We start from the raw sequence: 18,153 nt of genomic DNA on the forward strand, positions 1-18,153 counted from the left end.
ATCATTTTTTAAAATAACTTGAATTCCAAGAGAAGGTGAAGTATCTTATATACTGTTATCTTTCAGTGCTCTTGGAGGTTCCTCAGCTCTTCACATCCCAGCTTTTCCAGGAGGAGGATGTCTAATTGATTATGTTCCCCAAGTATGTCAACTACTAACCAATAAGGTAAGTCAATACCACTCCCTCTTTTTCTTTCATGAAATTCTTCCCAGGGGCTTCTGTTTCTCCTAATATATTCATTGTTTACTTTGGGGATGCTTCAGTCTTGTTCCATCTTTCTATCTTCAGGTTCTTTCTCATAGCCTTTTCTTAATTGGAATTATATTTCATGCACATCTATCCTCTACTCTTCTTATAAATAGGCATTTACTCTACCTTCTCCTCTGAGGTCCTGGTAATCTGGTTCTTTTTTTGTCTTGTCATTGCCATCTTCTGCCTTCATTTATCCCTGAGCTGCAAAACATGACCACATTGTGTAATTCTCATTAGATCTTGATCTTTTTACAGTTTTGGAATTTAGAGATCTTACTTTTTTATCAGAATTATTTATATCCCTAAACCTTTGTTTTGTGGCTTTTTACCATATCCAGTGGCTACTGCTGATGTCCATTGACATTTTTTGTGCAATAGCATCTCTTCTTTCTGCTCTTTTCTTCTCTTCTGTTCCATGACTCCAAATATATCTCAATTTTTACTTTCTTTTTTATATTTTACATGTATCCATATGTTTTTTTCAATAATCATCCACTTTAGTTATCTAATTCTCTACAAGAAATCAGGAGGCAATTCTCTTCTACCCAGGGGAAGAGACCATAGGATTATAATCCAGCTTCCTTGGGAAAGATTCCCTAAATTCACACCAAAGAGGCTAACTCATTCTCATTGTCTACATTATTAGGAGGCCCTTGTTATATAGGCAAATAATTAAAACTTTATCATAAAGATTATATTTAACTGTATGCTGTAGTTTTAAGAGTATAAATATTAATTAATGCCTATCCATTACATTTTTCTGCAAATTCAGAATGATTAATCCACATAAGAATATCAGATTCATTTTTTATTCCACATTAATTATGATTCAATTTGTCAGGTTGTCCAAAGTGCTAATTTCTTCTTTATTCTTACTGAATTGCTGTTAATGAATTTTTCACATTGCCTTCAAAAGTAGGCCTTTTGATTGCTTCTGTCATTCAAAATGGTCATTAGACCATTGCTAAATATAAAGTAGTTTCTAAGGACAATAATATCTCAAAGACTCAGTATTTTTTAAAATGTTAGTAGACCTTGGATTTGGCATCTGTGGAACTGGCATCCATTTTATGAGCTTTAATTCTCATGCCATGATTAGTTCTAATTGAACCAAATATCCATTGACTTTATTCCTATTAGAAAATTGACCTGAGAATAGAATTTGTATTTGCATTTAGATGCCTTGCCCTTCCCTCAAATTTGTGTCCCTGTGTTATAGAGAAAAATGCAAATTTGGTCTCCAACAACTAGAATAAAATCCTTCTTAAAGCTTTCCAATGAGATTAATTTCTAGTCATACTTTTTACTCAAAAAAATTTTAAGACTATTTTTCCAGAAACACAAGAATCAGTTGGTTTTTCTTATCTGGTTCCATTTCATTAATTTTACTTGTCTTTTTAAATTTTTTTCCTTGGCTTTCCACAAATGAGGACAGTACATGGCAGCTTTTAGAAACAATGTCTTCAAATGAATTTCCATAATTATACTGGAATCTCTTTATAGCCAGTTTTGTTGTGGGTTTCTGTTAAAATGATTTTCTGTTTTTAAAATCAAGTACACAAAGCTGTTTTCTTCCTTTTTTAAACAAAACCACTTAAGCAAACTTATCATCTGTTTTCTTTTCCCAAAATAACATTTTTGATCCTACATTAAGCCTGCAAAGTAAGCAGTGTTTTTTATAAATTGCTATAAACCCTATTTTATAAATAGAATTGTTTTACTTTTAAGGGTACAACATAACTATCAGTTCTGACTTGATCAATGTTGTTTCAAATAATTTAGCATAAGCATTTGTTAGCCATGGAAATCATTGTGTTGGCTAATAGAAGGAAAATCTTTTACCCTCTTCATCTGTCTCTTCTCTCCATAATAAAGGCACTTTAAAGATATGTTTTTAGTCTTAGAAAATAGTGTCTACTAATAACTGATCATAGAATTAGAGAATTTTAGAGCTGTAAAAAGTAATTCAAAATCATCTTCAATTGGAAAGCAGAAAGAGATTAGAATTAACTACTTTTTCAGTGGACTGTTGTTCACTGATAACAAGGAGACTTAAAATTAAAATGGGGAAATATCATCTACTTTATTTCACTTCTGCTTCTTTTTTTTTCTTTTCCAGGTACAATATGTCATTCAAGGATATCATAAAAGAAGAGAATATATTGCTGCTTTCTTGAGTCACTTTGGAACGTAAGTTTTTTCCCTTCCTTTTATTTATCCTTTCATAAATTCAACAAACATTTGCTGAGCACCTACTATATCTAAGATACTTTGCTAGACTCTGAATGGGAATAAGATTTCAATATAGTATTCCTGCTGCCAAAAACTTCATAATCCACTAAGGGAGACAAAACATGTATATGGAAAACTCAAAATGAAGTATGATGGAAAATGCTCCCCTTTCATTTTTGTTATTGTATCTCCAGGGCTTAGCATAATGCCTAGGATATAATAGGTGCTTATAAGATGTTTATTAAGAGGAATTCAGAGGGAGAAATCATTTCATGTTAAGAGTATTAGGAAAAATCTTCCTGCCAGTGGTGAAATTTGAACCATACTTTGAATGATATATAATCTGGTTTTAATCCTTTTTCAAACAAAACCACTTATGTAAATCTATTACATATTCTTTCACAAAAATCACTTTTTTATTGTTTGTCTTGGTGTGTGTGTGGTGGAGGTAGGGGGCTGCACCTCAATGTCAGGTGACTACAAAACTCTCAAGGGAAGGCATTCTAGTAGATTTTCCATAGTCCTGACTGGCTCTTTCACAGAACAGATGCACAGATAGACTTGCCCACTAATTTGACTGATGAAGCTAAATGTAATGGTTTCTGTACAAATGTACTAGCATGATATACTATGTTTCATTTACTATTATCCAATAACTTACTAGATCACAGCCCTCAGGAAACCACTTTTACAATGAAACTACCAGTGTGAAATTAAAATTTTGGAAAAGAACTTAAAAGAGTATAGCTAGTTTAATAACTCGAAAGCATTAATTCAGTCTTTTATATGCTTCCAAGTCCGTTACACTTTATATTGATGGCTACCTATTTTTGTTTCTTAGAGGTGTAGTGGAGTATGATGCTGAAGGCTTCACAAAGCTCACCCTACTATTGATGTGGAAAGATTTTTGTTTTCTTGTACACAGTAAGTATCATTTTGCCATTAGCAAAAATAAAAGACCAATAGCACATATACAAATATATTTGAAAATACTTAGAATAGTAGGCTGTTTTTGTCCATTCTACTGGCTATAAATTTTTGATGGTGCCTTGCTAAAGACAAATAATGTCTACAAAACTCTTTGCAAACTTGAAAGCTATAGAAATGTCATTATGATTAACTGTATGACATTAGGTAGCTCCTGTGGATCCTAGAAGTCTTTAGCCCCACCCTTTCATTTTATAGAGAAAGAAATAAAGGCTCAGAAAGGTTGAATGGCTTGCCCAGGGCCTATAATTTTGCTAGGGAACCTGGAGTTCAAGCTTGGCCTTTTACTGCCAGCTCTTTCAATGTTGCTGTGCTATCCCCTTGTAGTTTCTGCATATATAAAGCCATGTAATATGCAATATGTGCTCCAGATTTGTAGTCTGAACTTGGGTTAAAATTCTGGCTTTACTACCTACCACTTGTGTTAACTTTGACAAACCAGCTTCTGTCAGCTTCCTCATCTTTAAACTGAGGGGGTTTAAGTGAAATAACCTCTAGAGAATCCCTTCTACAACTAAATCCTTTCATTCTACATTCATACAGATGTTATAGTAAAGTGCTTTGTAAATCCTAATATGTTAAATAAATGAGATTATTTTTAATATTCATTTTTCTGAATGTAGTACAGATAGCATTTGTAAAAAAAAAATACATATATTTGCTTTAGGAAATGAGTTTACAATTTCTCCCCTCTACCCCAAATTATATTCCAAGTTATATTTTGCTTAAGCTAAATTAATTATAAAATTAATTTGTTCCCCAAAGTTGACTATAGGGAAGGAATCCCAGAAGTGTGCTAGGGGGCTAAAGGAAACTAACTTGTAATTTTAAAATTCACAAGAATAATTAATATGAAGATAATTGAAAGTCAGTATGTTGCTTTTAAGAAATTAGATGATCTTTCTTTTCCAGTGTTATTTCAAACATCATTACTGAACTAATTTATAGTAGTCTCCTGTTAACAAGTAAATACTTGGCAGACACTCCATAAACTAGTTTTATCTTTTTAGATATTTCTAAAAAACATAAACATAACATTTTATTCTCTTATGTAAGCAGATGAGTTTATACAAGAGGAGAGTGGGCTGGATAACCTTTAGAAAATTGTATAGTTCTTTTTATGACCCTAAGCTTTTCTTAGAAGCAAAGATCCAAATTTTTTTTGTTGTTCTTCCTTCCATATTGTATGGTTATGGGTAATGACGTCTGTAGTCTCTGAAGAACTGAAGCTCATAGCAATGGAGAAATAATTGTGAATAAGCTACAACATAATACAAATGAGAAATTACTTAGAAGGAGCAGCAAAAGGGATGTCATCAGCAAAATGGAAGACCAGGAAAAAATATGGGTCAATCATATAGTAATAGGGAAGAATAATTGTTAAACAGCCTTTATGCTTCATTGGTTTCTATTCAATGTCAAGAGAATTCAAGGAAAGCTCCCTGGATATTGGGTGAACAACTGTGATGGATATGTGAGATGCATATGTGTCACATAGCATAAATAAGAACAAATTGATTGATTGCATTGTTGGAGGGAGTACTCACAACAGTGGGTCAAAGGCTGAAGTTTATCAAGCAATAAGTAGTGTATCTGGTGAGTCAAAAATCCTGAGTTTTAATCCCAGGGGTACCTGATTAATTTTTATGATCAATACTTATCTTATTCTATGGTTTAATTTCCCCATACATGAACTAATGAACTAAGGATATTAATTCAATTCAATTAAACTTATAATATTTATTGATTGCTTAGAAAAAATAATAACAGAATTCATTTGGAAGAACAAAAAGTCAAGAATATTAAAGAAAATAATGGAAAAATATAAAGGAATGCAGTCTAGTAATTCCAGATTTTAAATTATAAAGTAGTAATTATCAAAAATATCTGATACTGGCTAAGAAATATAAAGGCTATTCAGTGGATGAAAACAGATATTCATAAACAGTTGTGAAAATTATATAAACCTTGTAGACTAAAAAAATATCTAAGTTTGGAGGATAAGAATTCATTATTTTGTAAAAATTGCTTGGAAAACTAGAAAGCAGTTTGGCAGAAAATAAGTGTAGACCATTATCTTACACCATTTTACCAAGATACGGTCAAAATGGATACATATAAGCAAGTCAGAAGAACAAAGGAACACATTACCTATCAGATTTATGAATAGGAGAAGAACTTATGAGTAAAGAGATAGAAAATATTGTAGGGTATATTTAATTTTGAATACATCAAATTAAAAAGATTTTGGATTAGCAGGAGAGCGGAAAATTAGGGAAGGGGGTTTTATAGACCAATTCTTAGAGTACATATAGCTAAAATATATAAAGAATTTTGTCAGATTTATAAGAATATGAGCCATTCCCCAAACGATAAATGGTCAAAAGTTATGAATGTTCAATTTGTGGATGAAGAAATCAAAGTCACATATTGTCATTTGAAAAAATGCTCTAAATCATTAGTGATTAGAAAAATGCAAATCAAAAATAATTCTGAGACATCCTGTTATATATCATGTTGGCTGAAATGATCAAAAGGCAAAATGACAAATATTGGAGGAGATATGGGAAAATGGAGATACTTACATCATTGGTTGAACTGCGAACTTATCCATTTTAGAGAACAAATTCTCTGGAATTTTAGAACTCAGCAATATTGCTGTTGGGTCTGTTTCCCACGGTGACCAGGGGAAAAGGAAAAGAACCTCTATATTCTAAAATATTTATAGCAGCTCTCTTTGAGGCACTAAAGAACTGGAAATTGAGGGCCATAATTTGGGGAATGACTGAATAAGTTATGGCATATGATTGTGATCGATTCTACTGTTCTGTACGAAATGGAGAACCAATCAATTCATTTTTTTAAACCCTTACCTTCTGTCTTGGAACCAATAGCAGAAGAGTGGTAAGGGCTAGGCAATGGGGGTCAAGTGACTTGCCCAGGGTCACACAGCTTGGAAGTGTCTGAAGCCAGATTTGGACCTAGGACCTCCCACCTCTAGGCCTGGTTCTCAATCCACTGAGATACCCAGCTGCCCCCCAATTCATTTTTTAAAGCATAGAAAGACCTAAATGAAATTAGGAGAAGCAAAATTAATAGAAGCAAGAGAATATTATATACTGCTACAAAATCATTGTTTGAAGAATAACTAGTGAATATTCACCTCCCAAGAAAAAAATATGATAAACAGAAATATGAAAGACACAGTTTGTATATACTTTTTTTGGTCAATTGATGTCTTCTCTCATGCAGGGAGGGGGAGGTAGGTAGGGAAATACTTGGAAACTTTAATGTAACCAACAAACTAAAAAAAATTAAACCAACAAATTAAGGATAAAAAAATTTATTGAGTACCTACTATATATGAGTGATTGTCATGATCATGGGAAGATATAGGTGTAAAGAACCAGTTGAGATTAGATTGCAAGCTAGAATCAAGTCAGAGTATTAAAAGTATCATCAAGTATGGCCAGAAATTTAAGCACCCTATAAATGTCTCAGATGACAATGTTTTCAGGTTCTGTTTTGGTTTAAAAAAATTTTTAACCCTTACCTTCTGACTTAGAATCAATATAAGTATTAGTGGGCTAAGCAATTAGAGTTAAGGGCCTTGTTTAGGGTCAAACAGCTAGGAAATAGCTGATATCAGATTTGAACCCAAGACTCCCGTTTCCAGGCCTGGCTCTCTAAGGCCCAGTTTTATTTCAAATAATTCAAAACACATTTATTATATGTCTGCTACTTACTGAAGGAGTGTATAATAGTGGGTAGTGATGGGACTCGGAATCATTGAGGCCTGCCACCTCTAAGTTTTCCCCAGTTTATACATCTATAAAATGGAGATGATAATAATAGTACCTACCTACCTCACATAGTTATTGTAAGAAGCAAATGAGAGAACATTGTAACCTTAAAGTGATATGTTAAGGTTATCCATTACTATTAGCCACTATTACTAAGTGTTGTATATGTAAGAAAGAAAAGACACAAAAATATATAATGCATTGCACACATATTATTAAGTATGTTGGAGAAGAATACAAGAATATGAAACAAGAGGTATGAGGGAAAGACTAATTCCGACTGGGAAGATGAGGGAAAACCTCATGGTGGAGATAGCATTTATTCTGGACCTTGAAAAAACAAGATTTCAACAGGTTGAACTGTAGGAAGATGATATGCATGTGCCAAGGGATAGTATTATCAAACACACAGAGGCAGAAAAGAGCATTGGAGCTTGACCTTTTCTGTTTGTCATCTCATTTCTTTTTTTTTTTTGCCACATTTAATTCATCCCGGAGTCTGGGCTCCATAATGCTGACCTTGACTCCTGAGTGTACCTCCCTTCATGGCATGTTGTTTGTGCTCTTGACCAAAGGCTGTCATTAACCCAGCCATAGCAGCCCAGTAGGCAAAGCCTGAGCTCTTCACTTGATGGTGACAATAGTAATGCCCCCCTGCCTTACACAGTAGTTATGAAGAATATCATAAAAAAGGATTATTAATGTTTTTGAATGCTTTCAACTAGCTACTTCCTCTCCAACTGCTCAGGAATCTGATCTCTTTTCATCCAAGGTTGCTTTTGGTCTCTCAGTTTTGGATCATTGTACTTTCACTTTATATAAGCCCATATCAAATTTCAAAACATTGTGGTTATAAGCACCATGTAGGGCTGACCCATTAACAGCAGGGCTTTCCACATGGAATTCAAGGATGAATTTTCTGGTGATGGTTGGCAGGAGGAAATTGTCATTCACAGGGATGTTCAGGGAGAGAAGAACACCATGGGGTGCATCCACCCATTAGATAGCTCCTGCCAACTCTCTTTTAAATGTATTCAGTGTTATAGCTATTCTTGTTCCTTTTGAAAGCCTGTTCCACACATAATACTTTCTGCTGGTGCCACGTGTCCCATATCTCCGGCAGCTCTTTTCCCAGCTTTCTTTCTTAGCTTTTCCATGTCTGACATACAGAACTGAAATATAATGTCATATTTTTGCTTGGCTTTGAATTATATTGTTCAGAAGCAATAAGACCCCCAGGTGATTATTAGAACAGCTGCCAGACACTTTAGGATTAGCTTAATTTTTCTTTTTCTTTTTTTTTTTACAAAAGTATTTCCATAGTCTGTTATAGCTTTCCTCCTCCCCATGTTTGTTCTTTATCTCTTAGCATTACTGTCTACATTGCGTTGCCTCTTCTGGTGGATAGGGCACTAGCCTGAGAACCAAGGGACATTGATTCTATTTCCTATCTCATCATCAAAAGCCTCTTGAATATAGGTAAATTGTTTTCCCTAAATTGCTCCTATTTTCTTATCTAAAAAAGAAGTATTTGTCTTCTATGTCCTTAAAAGTCAAGTTAAAACCATTAAATAATACATTGCCCATATTCACCTACTTAAAAACCTATCCCTTTGTCTCTCTCAGGATTGTCACTGTGTGTGACTACAGCTGCCCTACTCCCCTGACAACAGGTGAAAGGAGTAGTGGAGTGTCAGAGATACCATGCAATATTATGGTCATTTCCTGCTTCCTCTTCCTAATTACCTGAAAAGGAAAGAAGGATATATTTATTCCAGGATTGGAACCATGTTGCTATGTCTCCTCCACCTCACAGTCTCACAGTTGAAATGAGCCACAGGGACAAGATAGTTCAAATCATACCTGATTAACCCTTTTAAATGGTCATCCAACTTCCATTTGAAAACTTCTCATTATAAAGGACTTTGGTTTAATCAGAGAATCTAGGCAGCCCTTATGTTTCCCTTCTTTCAGTGAAACCTTAAGATTAGGAAAAGATTGCAGATGGATCTGTTAAGAGCAGAGATATGCAATCAGTTTGCTGGTGGTAGGAAGGAGCTAGTGTTCCTCATATATGAATTCACACTTACAGAAGATTTCAGAAGCAGAAAAGCCTTGGGGGGGGGGCAAGTTCTTACCACATTTGAAGGTGTCTCAGAGTTTCTGGAATATCCTGGTTGACTGCCATTTAAGACAGGAGATGTGGTGAATGGTGGACCCTGGTGATGATTGAGAATCAAAGTGTACTCGATCTCAGATCTTGACAAGCATACAGGCGGCCCTCAAAATCTAATCATGAGTTGGAACCAAATACAGTGTCATTTTGTGTAGTCTCTCTTTAGAGAAACTTATCTACAATCAGGAATCATATGCAGTAGATATGTAGGTGAGTAAGTAAGCATTTATTTAATTGTTTAAATCCATTGGGAAGTAAAGATTATTCACCAGCTTCTCAATGTATTCCTGCTCTTAGAATCCATGTTTGGAATAGACTACCAAAATAACTAACCAAAGAACAACAAAAATAAGCACATTAGCACGTTTAAGGAATAAGATGAATACAAATGATGGAAGCAGATGTTTGAGGTATGTCTCCATGGTTGTAAACAGCTTGTTTAATTAACTGTAAACATAAATAAAACCATCTAAGCAGATTTTATACCTATTTACATTTGAGTAATTAATTTCACATATATATGTGTGTGTGTGTGTGTATATATATGTATGTATGTATACCACATATATGACCATAAATCACTATGGCTTATGTATACATTCTTTCCTCTCATGTAGTTGTATATTTTGCCCTTCGAGTTTTACTTGTTCACGTAACATATTTTTACAGCTCTTTATGAACTTCTTTATCTTCCTCATATTTGTTCATCTTAATTATGAGACGGCATTGTGACCTGGTATATAAAGAATTTATGTAAGAGTCTTAAGGAACTGGATTCAAGGCCTCTGACACATGTTAAGTTTGCCACCAATGTGGGTGAAAGTATTACTTTGTTTTCCTATTTTAACTAATTTTTGCTATGTAGGTACTAAGTTCACATACCAACTTTTTACCCACTAAAGTGCAATTAGAAGACCTAATTTGTAGTTCTAGCCCTATTACTTATACTTTACTAGTCACATGAATTTGAGTGGTACTGGTTCTGACACTAACTGACCTCGTTATATTTATTTATTTACTTTCAAGGTTTTAAAAAATAATTTTCCCCCAAGATTATATGTCGGTCCAATTTTTAGTAACCATTCTCTGACATTTTTTAATCCATGGTTCTTTCCTTCTCTCCTACCTTTTCCCCTTTCCCCAAGATGGCAGTTAATAGGAGAGAGGTTGTACATGTGTTATTTTTACATTTTTAATTTAATTTTAACACCCTTACCTTCCATCTTAAAATCAGTACTGTGCATTGGTTCTAAGTCAGAAGAATAGTAACAGCTAGACAATGGGGGTTAAATGACTTGCCCAGGGTCACACAGCTAGGATCTATAGGCCTATCTTTCAATCCATTGAGCTACCTAGCTGTGATATTATATAATACATATTTCCATGTTCATCATTTTGTGAAAGAAGACACTTGGAGAAATTTTCATGAAGAAAATAAAATGAAACTATAGCAACTTACTTAACTTCTCTGATCCTTAGTTTTCTTATCTGTAAAATGGGGAAACAATACACACCCAACCTAATTCTCAATGTTGGTGTGATAATGAAGATAACAAGAATTACTTGTTTTTTAAAGTACGTATGTATGATTCTCAGGGTTTGGAAGAAATGTGACATTGTTGCCCAATATTAGAAGAGTAAATGACCTAATTGTAACTACAAAATATAATTATATCCAAATATTCAGATTATTTGGGCAAAACTATTTTTTGAAAAATAAGGCATTCTAAAACAAACACAGCAGCTATATGGCACAGTTACAAAATGTTTTCATGCAAATAAAGTCAGATCTAAACAGTTGGAAAAACATTAATTGCTTACATACAGGCTGAGCCAATATGATAAAAATGGCAATCCTATAAAAATTAGTTTACATATTCAGTGCCATACCAAACTACCCCAAAGTAATGTATAAATCCAAAGATCCAAACCTTTGTGGGAATAACTGATTATGTGACAAAACTGTGAGGAAAACTGGAAAATAGTATGGCAAAATCCTGCATCTCGAGATAAAGTCAAAATGGATACTTAGCCTAGATATAAAGGGTGATACCATAAACAAATTAGGGGGACATGAAATAGTTTACCCATCAGATTTATGTATAAGGAAAGAAAATATGACCAAATAGAACAAAGAAAAAATTACAAGAAGTGAAATGTAATTCTGATTACATTAAATTTGCAAAGGTTTTGTACAAACAAAACAGATACAACCAAGGTTAGAAGGGAAATGGCGAATTAGGGGAAAATGTTTATATTTTCTGCCTCTGACAAAGTCATTATTTCTCAAATATATAGAGAACTGAGTCAAATTTAGAAAAATATAAAGCATTCCCCAATTGATAAATGGTTAATGGATATAAACAAGCAATTCTCAAATGAAGAAATTAAAACTGTAGTAATATGTAAAAAAATATTCCAAATCATTATTGATTAGGGAAATGCAAATTAAAATAATTCTGAAATTGTCACACATCTTTTAGATTGGTTAAAATGGCCAAAAAGAAAAATGATCCATGTTGGAGGAAATGTAGGAAAACTGAGACACTAACACACTGTTGGTAGAACTGTGAATTGATAAAAACCACTCTGGAAAGAAATACGGAATTATGCCCATAGGGTCATAAAATTACTCCTACTCTGACCCAGAAATATCACTACTAGGTTTGATTCCCAATGAAATCATAGATAAATGAAAACAAAAATATTTTAGCAGCTCCTTTTGTAGTGGCAAAGATTTAGAAATTAAAGAGATGTCCATCAGTTGGAGAATTGTTGAGCAAATTGTGGTATATGGTTCTAATTGATGCTATTGTACCATAAGAAATGACAAATACGATGATTTCAGAAGAACCTGGAAAGACTTATGAACTGATGCAAAATGAAGTGAGCAGAACCAGATAAATACTGTGTATAGTAACACATATATGATAATCAATTGTGAATGACAATTATCAGCAAATCAAGGTTCTAAGATAAAACTAAGGAACTCATGATGAAAAATCCTGTCCATGCTCAAAGAATAAAATGTTGGAGACTGATTCAGATCAAAGCATGCCATTTTCCATTTTATTTCCTTAATGGGTTTTCTCTTCTATGTGTGATGTGTGTCATCTTTCACACATTAGGAATATGGAAATATGTATTGCATGACAGCACTGGTTTAATCTATCAGACTACTGTCTCAGGGATATGGAAGGGGAAGGAAAAGCAAGAATTTGAATCACAGAATGTCAGATAACTGGTCAAAAATTGCCTCTCAAATGTGATTGAATAAAATTTAAAAGATTTTTTAAATACATAATTCTGTTGTTGTTACTCCATATCAGTTTGGAAGACAAATGGGTGAAGGAGAGATCAGAGTCAGGAACTACTAGTAAGGAGACTTTTGGAGCAATATAGTCAGGATGAAGAGGATCTGGGTAGAGACAAAGGAGAATAATCATTAGTTTGAGCATCCTTATTCCATCTCCACCTTTCTCTTCTGTTTCTTGTTCCATTAGTTCTGCTCATTTCTTCCAGATCTTCAAGTATATTATCTACCCAATCTTGTCTTTCACTTAACTTTCTTTTTAATGTGCCATATATCTGATACTCTTTCCACTGATTTTCTAAAATAGTTAAAGGAATTAGAAAGGAATAGCTTTTCTGAAATCTCTTCTGCCAGATTACCTCTGGAGTACTGTATTCAGTTCTGGCCACCACATTTGAGGAAGATCATTGGGAGGAGAATTGGATGGAATCAAGCAACCACAATAGTAAAGGGCCTTGAGTCCATTACTTCTGAGGATTAATTGTAGGGAACTGAACATGTTTAGCCAAGAAAAGGAAGACTCCAATGAGACATGTTAGTTGTGTTTAAGTGCTTTATCTAAATTAGGTCTACCATGTGGACAAGAGATGAAGCTTCTACTATTTAACTCCATAGGACAGAGCCACCAGAACCATTGCAATGGGTGAAAGTGACAAAGGAACTTTTGGCTTGATATGAGGAAAGTTTGCTAACCATGAGAGCAATCCAAAAAAAGAGGAAGCTGCCTTGGGAGGTAGTCAGTTCAAGGAAAGAATGTGCCACTTACTTGTCAGACATGTCATAGTGGTGTTTCCTTTAAAAATATGACTAGATCACTGAGGTCCTTTCATTAATTCTATGAATGTGGGCATTCAAGAATTAATTTGGAAAATCATAAGGATAAACAATAGATACTTTACTTTTCTGTCCCTGTTTTCATTTGTTGTTGTAGAGTACTGTATGACTCATAACTCCATGGACCATAGCTATCCATGGAATTTTTTTGGCATAGGTATTGGAGTGGTTTGCTATTTCAGTGGATCTTTTTGTCAGGCAATCAGAGGTTAAGTGACTTGCCCAAGGCCATATAGCTGGTTAATATCTGAGGCTGGATTTGAACCCAGATCTTCCTGTCTCCAAGCCTAGTGCTCTTAGTCACTGAGATGTAACTGCCTCTGCTATTTGTATTTACTTTGTTAAAGTTATTCAAACTAAATGAACAGTTTCCTTGTTGAATGAAATTATTTCCTTATTGATGAAAAGGAAATGTCATTGTCCTAACATTTTAATAATGATTACATAAGTCAACATGTAATTTAATTCCAGAAGTCAAAGAATAAAAGTTTTTTAAAATTTAATTCATGATCAGTTTCAGTCTAGAGAACAAAAGATATTTTATGAGGCTATAGGTAGCATTACCATGTGTTCACTTATAGGCCTTGTTCATAGTTTACCAAGAAATAACTTCAGTCACTATTAAGAGCCTATCTGCCTAGGGACACAAAAAGAGTCAAAAGGCAGCCCTTGCTCTCAAGTAACTTACAATCTATAGGAAACACAACATGTAAACAAATATATGCAAAGCGAACCATATACAAGATAAATAAAAAATAATAAAAGAAAAGCACTAGAATTAAGAGGAGTTGAAAGGCCATCCTGATAGAATTCTATTTGGGATGTAAAGGAAGCCAGGGAAGTCCGCAGATGGTAAGTAGCCCCTCAGAGCTAGACTGCCCAACCTCAGGGCCCTAAGGGTAAAATAATTTGGATTTAGAAAATATTATGGGAGAGACTGGGATTGGATCAACATCTCACACCCTACACCAAGATAACTCAGAATGGGTGAATGACCTGAATATAAAGAAGGAAATTATAAGTAAATTAGGTGAACACAGAATAGCATACATATCAGATCTTTGGGAAAGGAAAGACTTTAAAGCCAAGCAAGAGGTAGAAAAAAATCACAAAATATAAAATAAATAATTTTGATTACATTAAATTAAAAAGGTTTTGTACAAACAAAACCAATGTAACCAAAATTAGAAAGGAGCCAACAAATTGGGGAAAAAATCTTCATAACAAAAACCTCTGACAAAAGTCCAATTACTCAAATGTATAAAGAGCTAAATCAATTGTACAAAAAATTAAGCCATTCTCAATTGATAAATGGCAAGGGTAATAAATAAGCAATTTTCAGATAAAAAAATCAAAACTATTAATAAGCACATGAACAAGTCTTCTAAATCTCTTATAATCAGAGAGATGCAATCAAAACAACTCTGAAGTACCACCTCACACCTAGCAGATTGGCTAACATGACAGCAATGGAAAGTAATGAATGCTGTAGGGAATGTGGCAAAGTCAGGGCATTAATGCATTCCTGGTGGAGTTGTGAATTGATCCAACCATTCTGGAGGGCAATTTGGAACTGTGCCCAAAGGGCACTAAAAGGCTGTCTGTCCTTTGATCCAGCCACAGCACTGCTGGGTTTGTACCCCAAAGAGATAATAAGGAAAAAGACTTGTACAAGAATATTCATAGCTGTGCTCTTTGTGGTGGCAAAAAAAAAATTGGAAAATGAGGGGATGCCCATCAATTGGGGAATGGCTGAACAAATTGTGGTGTCTGTTGGTGATGGAATACTATTGTGCTCAAAGGAATAATAAAGTGAAGGAATTCCATGTGAACTGGAACAACCTCTAGGAATTGATGCAGAGTGAGAGGAGCAGAACCAGGAGAACATTGTACACAGAGACTGATACACTGTGGTACAATCGAATGTAATGGACTTCTCCATTAGTGGCAATGCAGTGATCCTGAACAACCTGGAGGGATCTATGACAAAGAACACTATCCACATTCAGAGAAAATACTGTGAGAGTAGAAACACCAAAAAAACAACAACAAAAAAAACTGCTTGATTACATGGGTCGAGGGGATATGATTGGGGATGTAGACTCTAAATTAACATCTTAGTGCAAACATCAACAACATGAAAATAGGTTCTGATCAAGGACACAACCCAGTGGAATTGCGCATCGACTATGGGAAGGGGTGGGGGAGGTGAGAGAAAAATATGATTCTTGTAGCCAAGGAATAATGTTCTAAATTGACTAATTAAATACAATTTTCAAAATAAAAAAGAAAATGTTATTGCAACAACTATTCATTTCCTAAGTTTAAAATGAAATAGTCTTCATCATTGAGCCATAGAAAAATTGTGAGTATATTTTATGGTAATTAATTTTAGCACTCTTCAAATGAAATGGTTATCAGATAATTCAATAAAATCAAAACTGTGATCTTTATCTATACTTATGTATATAATCTATTCATGTATGTATAGAATAAATCAGTATTCTTAAGGTGACTAAAATTAAGAAAAATGATGGTATGTAAAGGAACTTAACCAAGTTAACAAAAGGAAATGATCCTGTTAAAGAAATAGCATTTTGCCCTCAATTAGAAGTCATTTTTAGATTTTAATTTTTAAATGAAGATTAATGTTGAATTTTATCATCTCCAATGATGATGATAACAACAGGAAGTTTAATTATGATGAAAACCAGACAACTCTCTTTATTATTTGAAGTAATAAAATGTACAGAAAGAAAACAAGGCTTGGGAAAATTCACTTCATTTAAAAATTGTTTTTTCATCTTAAACAGAGGTGCTGAACAGGGTAGCTCATTTGAATAATATTTGCCATCATAGTATGACTCTTAGAGATTGGTGAAGTCATCACAGCCCTAAATAAACAGATTTTATTGTCTTGATTATAGAGGCAAGTAATGTTGCTTCATGTTCTTTTATTTTTATATGAACTTAAACATAAACATTTCATCATTAAAAGAACAGAAAAAGATTTATAGGAAACTCAGATTCCTTTTCTTGTTTTGATGTTCTTTCTGCCCTTCTTACTTCAAGCATCTATAACTATGATATGGCATGGTGAGAAACCTATTCATTCTCCTGTGAGGAATCATTTTCTTACCTTCTATCCAAAATCCACAAAATCTTTTACCTTCTGTAATCTCAAATCAGATGTTCATTTCTTCTTCAATGTGATTAAGAATATTACATTGCTTCCTATTTTTAAGTTTAAAGAATGATTGTAAATAAATTATAAGTTAAACATGTCATATTGTCATGGCCTAGACTTTATGTATATTGCTGTATTTTAAGTATTACAGGGTAGAGGAAATTTTTTTTAACCTGTACTTTGTATCGCAATTCTGTGCATATAAATTTAGTTATTTAGAGTTGAAAGGGATATAAAGACAAACCTCATTTTACAGATGAAGAAACTGGAGCCCTGAGAAATTAATGTCTTGCCAAGGTCTAATTTGCATACAGGTTGGGATTTGAAGTTGGATCTAACTGACTCCAAATCTGAGGCAAGCACTGTGCCAGATATTATGCTTTTAAAAGATACATTCTGTTCAACAACCAGAAATTTGTGGTAGGCACTGGAGAGATAAAGAAAAAAATTGCATACTCTCAGCCTACAAGAAGTAGGGACTATCTAAGAAAAGACAGAACATGTACTGTGGAAAGGAAACAAGACTGATAATTAGTTGGGGAAGGGGCAACTGGGAATGGCAGTTGGGTCTTGTGACTAGTACTTCCTTCCTGCTGGGCTTGACTTCCTTCCTGGTGTTAGAGGAGGGAGGAGCTTGTTCAGCCCAGTCTGGAGTGGTGTTCCTCTTCTTGGTTCAGCCTGAAGATTCAGGCCCAATCACATCTGAAGGTTAGAACTGTTCTTGTTTGCTTTCTGTCTACTGCTAAGATTCTGAATTTGACAAAGCTAGCACAGATATAGAGTAGACAGGCAGAGGTGAAACCCTCCGCCAGCCTGTGGGGCCTGGTCTCAACTCTGAAGCTGGGAAAAAACTCCAATCTTAGTTAGGGGCATCCCTCTCCTCTTTCCTGATACCTCTCCAATCCAAACTGGTTATTAAACTTTATATTATTTAAATTCTCAGTAAGATAAGTAGAGTATCTTTTCTGTGCATAGAGGGAGCTGAACATCAGTTCAGTCATTCAACGAAAAACAGTCCTTATCGGACCCCTGCTGTTTTCTCTTGGCAGGGGGCATCTTTTTTCTTTGCCTCACCAGCAGCAATATTCCCTCTCTCCCCTCAACTCCTCCATACTCTGCTACAAACCTTCCATTTAGCTCCCATTTTTCCATCCCCCCATTTCCTTTCCCAATAAATATTACAGTTTTTGGCAGAGCCAGCTAGGTTTTCCAAACTATTTTGTCAAGAATTTGGGGAAAAGAAGGCAATTGGAGTTGTCAGACAAGTTTCAGAGAAATTGGGTCTGCATACATTTCAAAAACCTGTGTGACTGTGGAAAGTAACCATTTTGAGAGCAGTGTTGAGTGCAACTAATCTAGTTATACCTA

General features: G+C 34.3%; 1 protein-coding gene across 8 annotated transcripts in view; it reads left to right on the forward strand.

Annotated features, from left to right (window-relative positions):
• Positions 1–18,153, forward strand: part of BABAM2 (BRISC and BRCA1 A complex member 2) — a 604,603-nt gene that overhangs the window by 476,805 nt on the left and 109,645 nt on the right. For all 8 annotated transcript variants that reach the window (XR_001628762.2, XM_007476024.3, XM_016431556.2 and 5 more), the window contains 3 exons: positions 67–166; positions 2,373–2,443; positions 3,327–3,409. Coding sequence is in view for 7 of the 8 variants with exons in the window: in XM_007476024.3 (XP_007476086.1) it covers positions 67–166; positions 2,373–2,443; positions 3,327–3,409 (254 nt within the window). In the remaining variant the exon portion in view is untranslated. The remainder of the gene's footprint in view (positions 1–66; positions 167–2,372; positions 2,444–3,326; positions 3,410–18,153) is intronic.

Source organism: Monodelphis domestica, chromosome 1, assembly GCF_027887165.1.
Source record: "Monodelphis domestica isolate mMonDom1 chromosome 1, mMonDom1.pri, whole genome shotgun sequence".
Lineage (NCBI taxonomy): Eukaryota > Metazoa > Chordata > Mammalia > Didelphimorphia > Didelphidae > Monodelphis > Monodelphis domestica.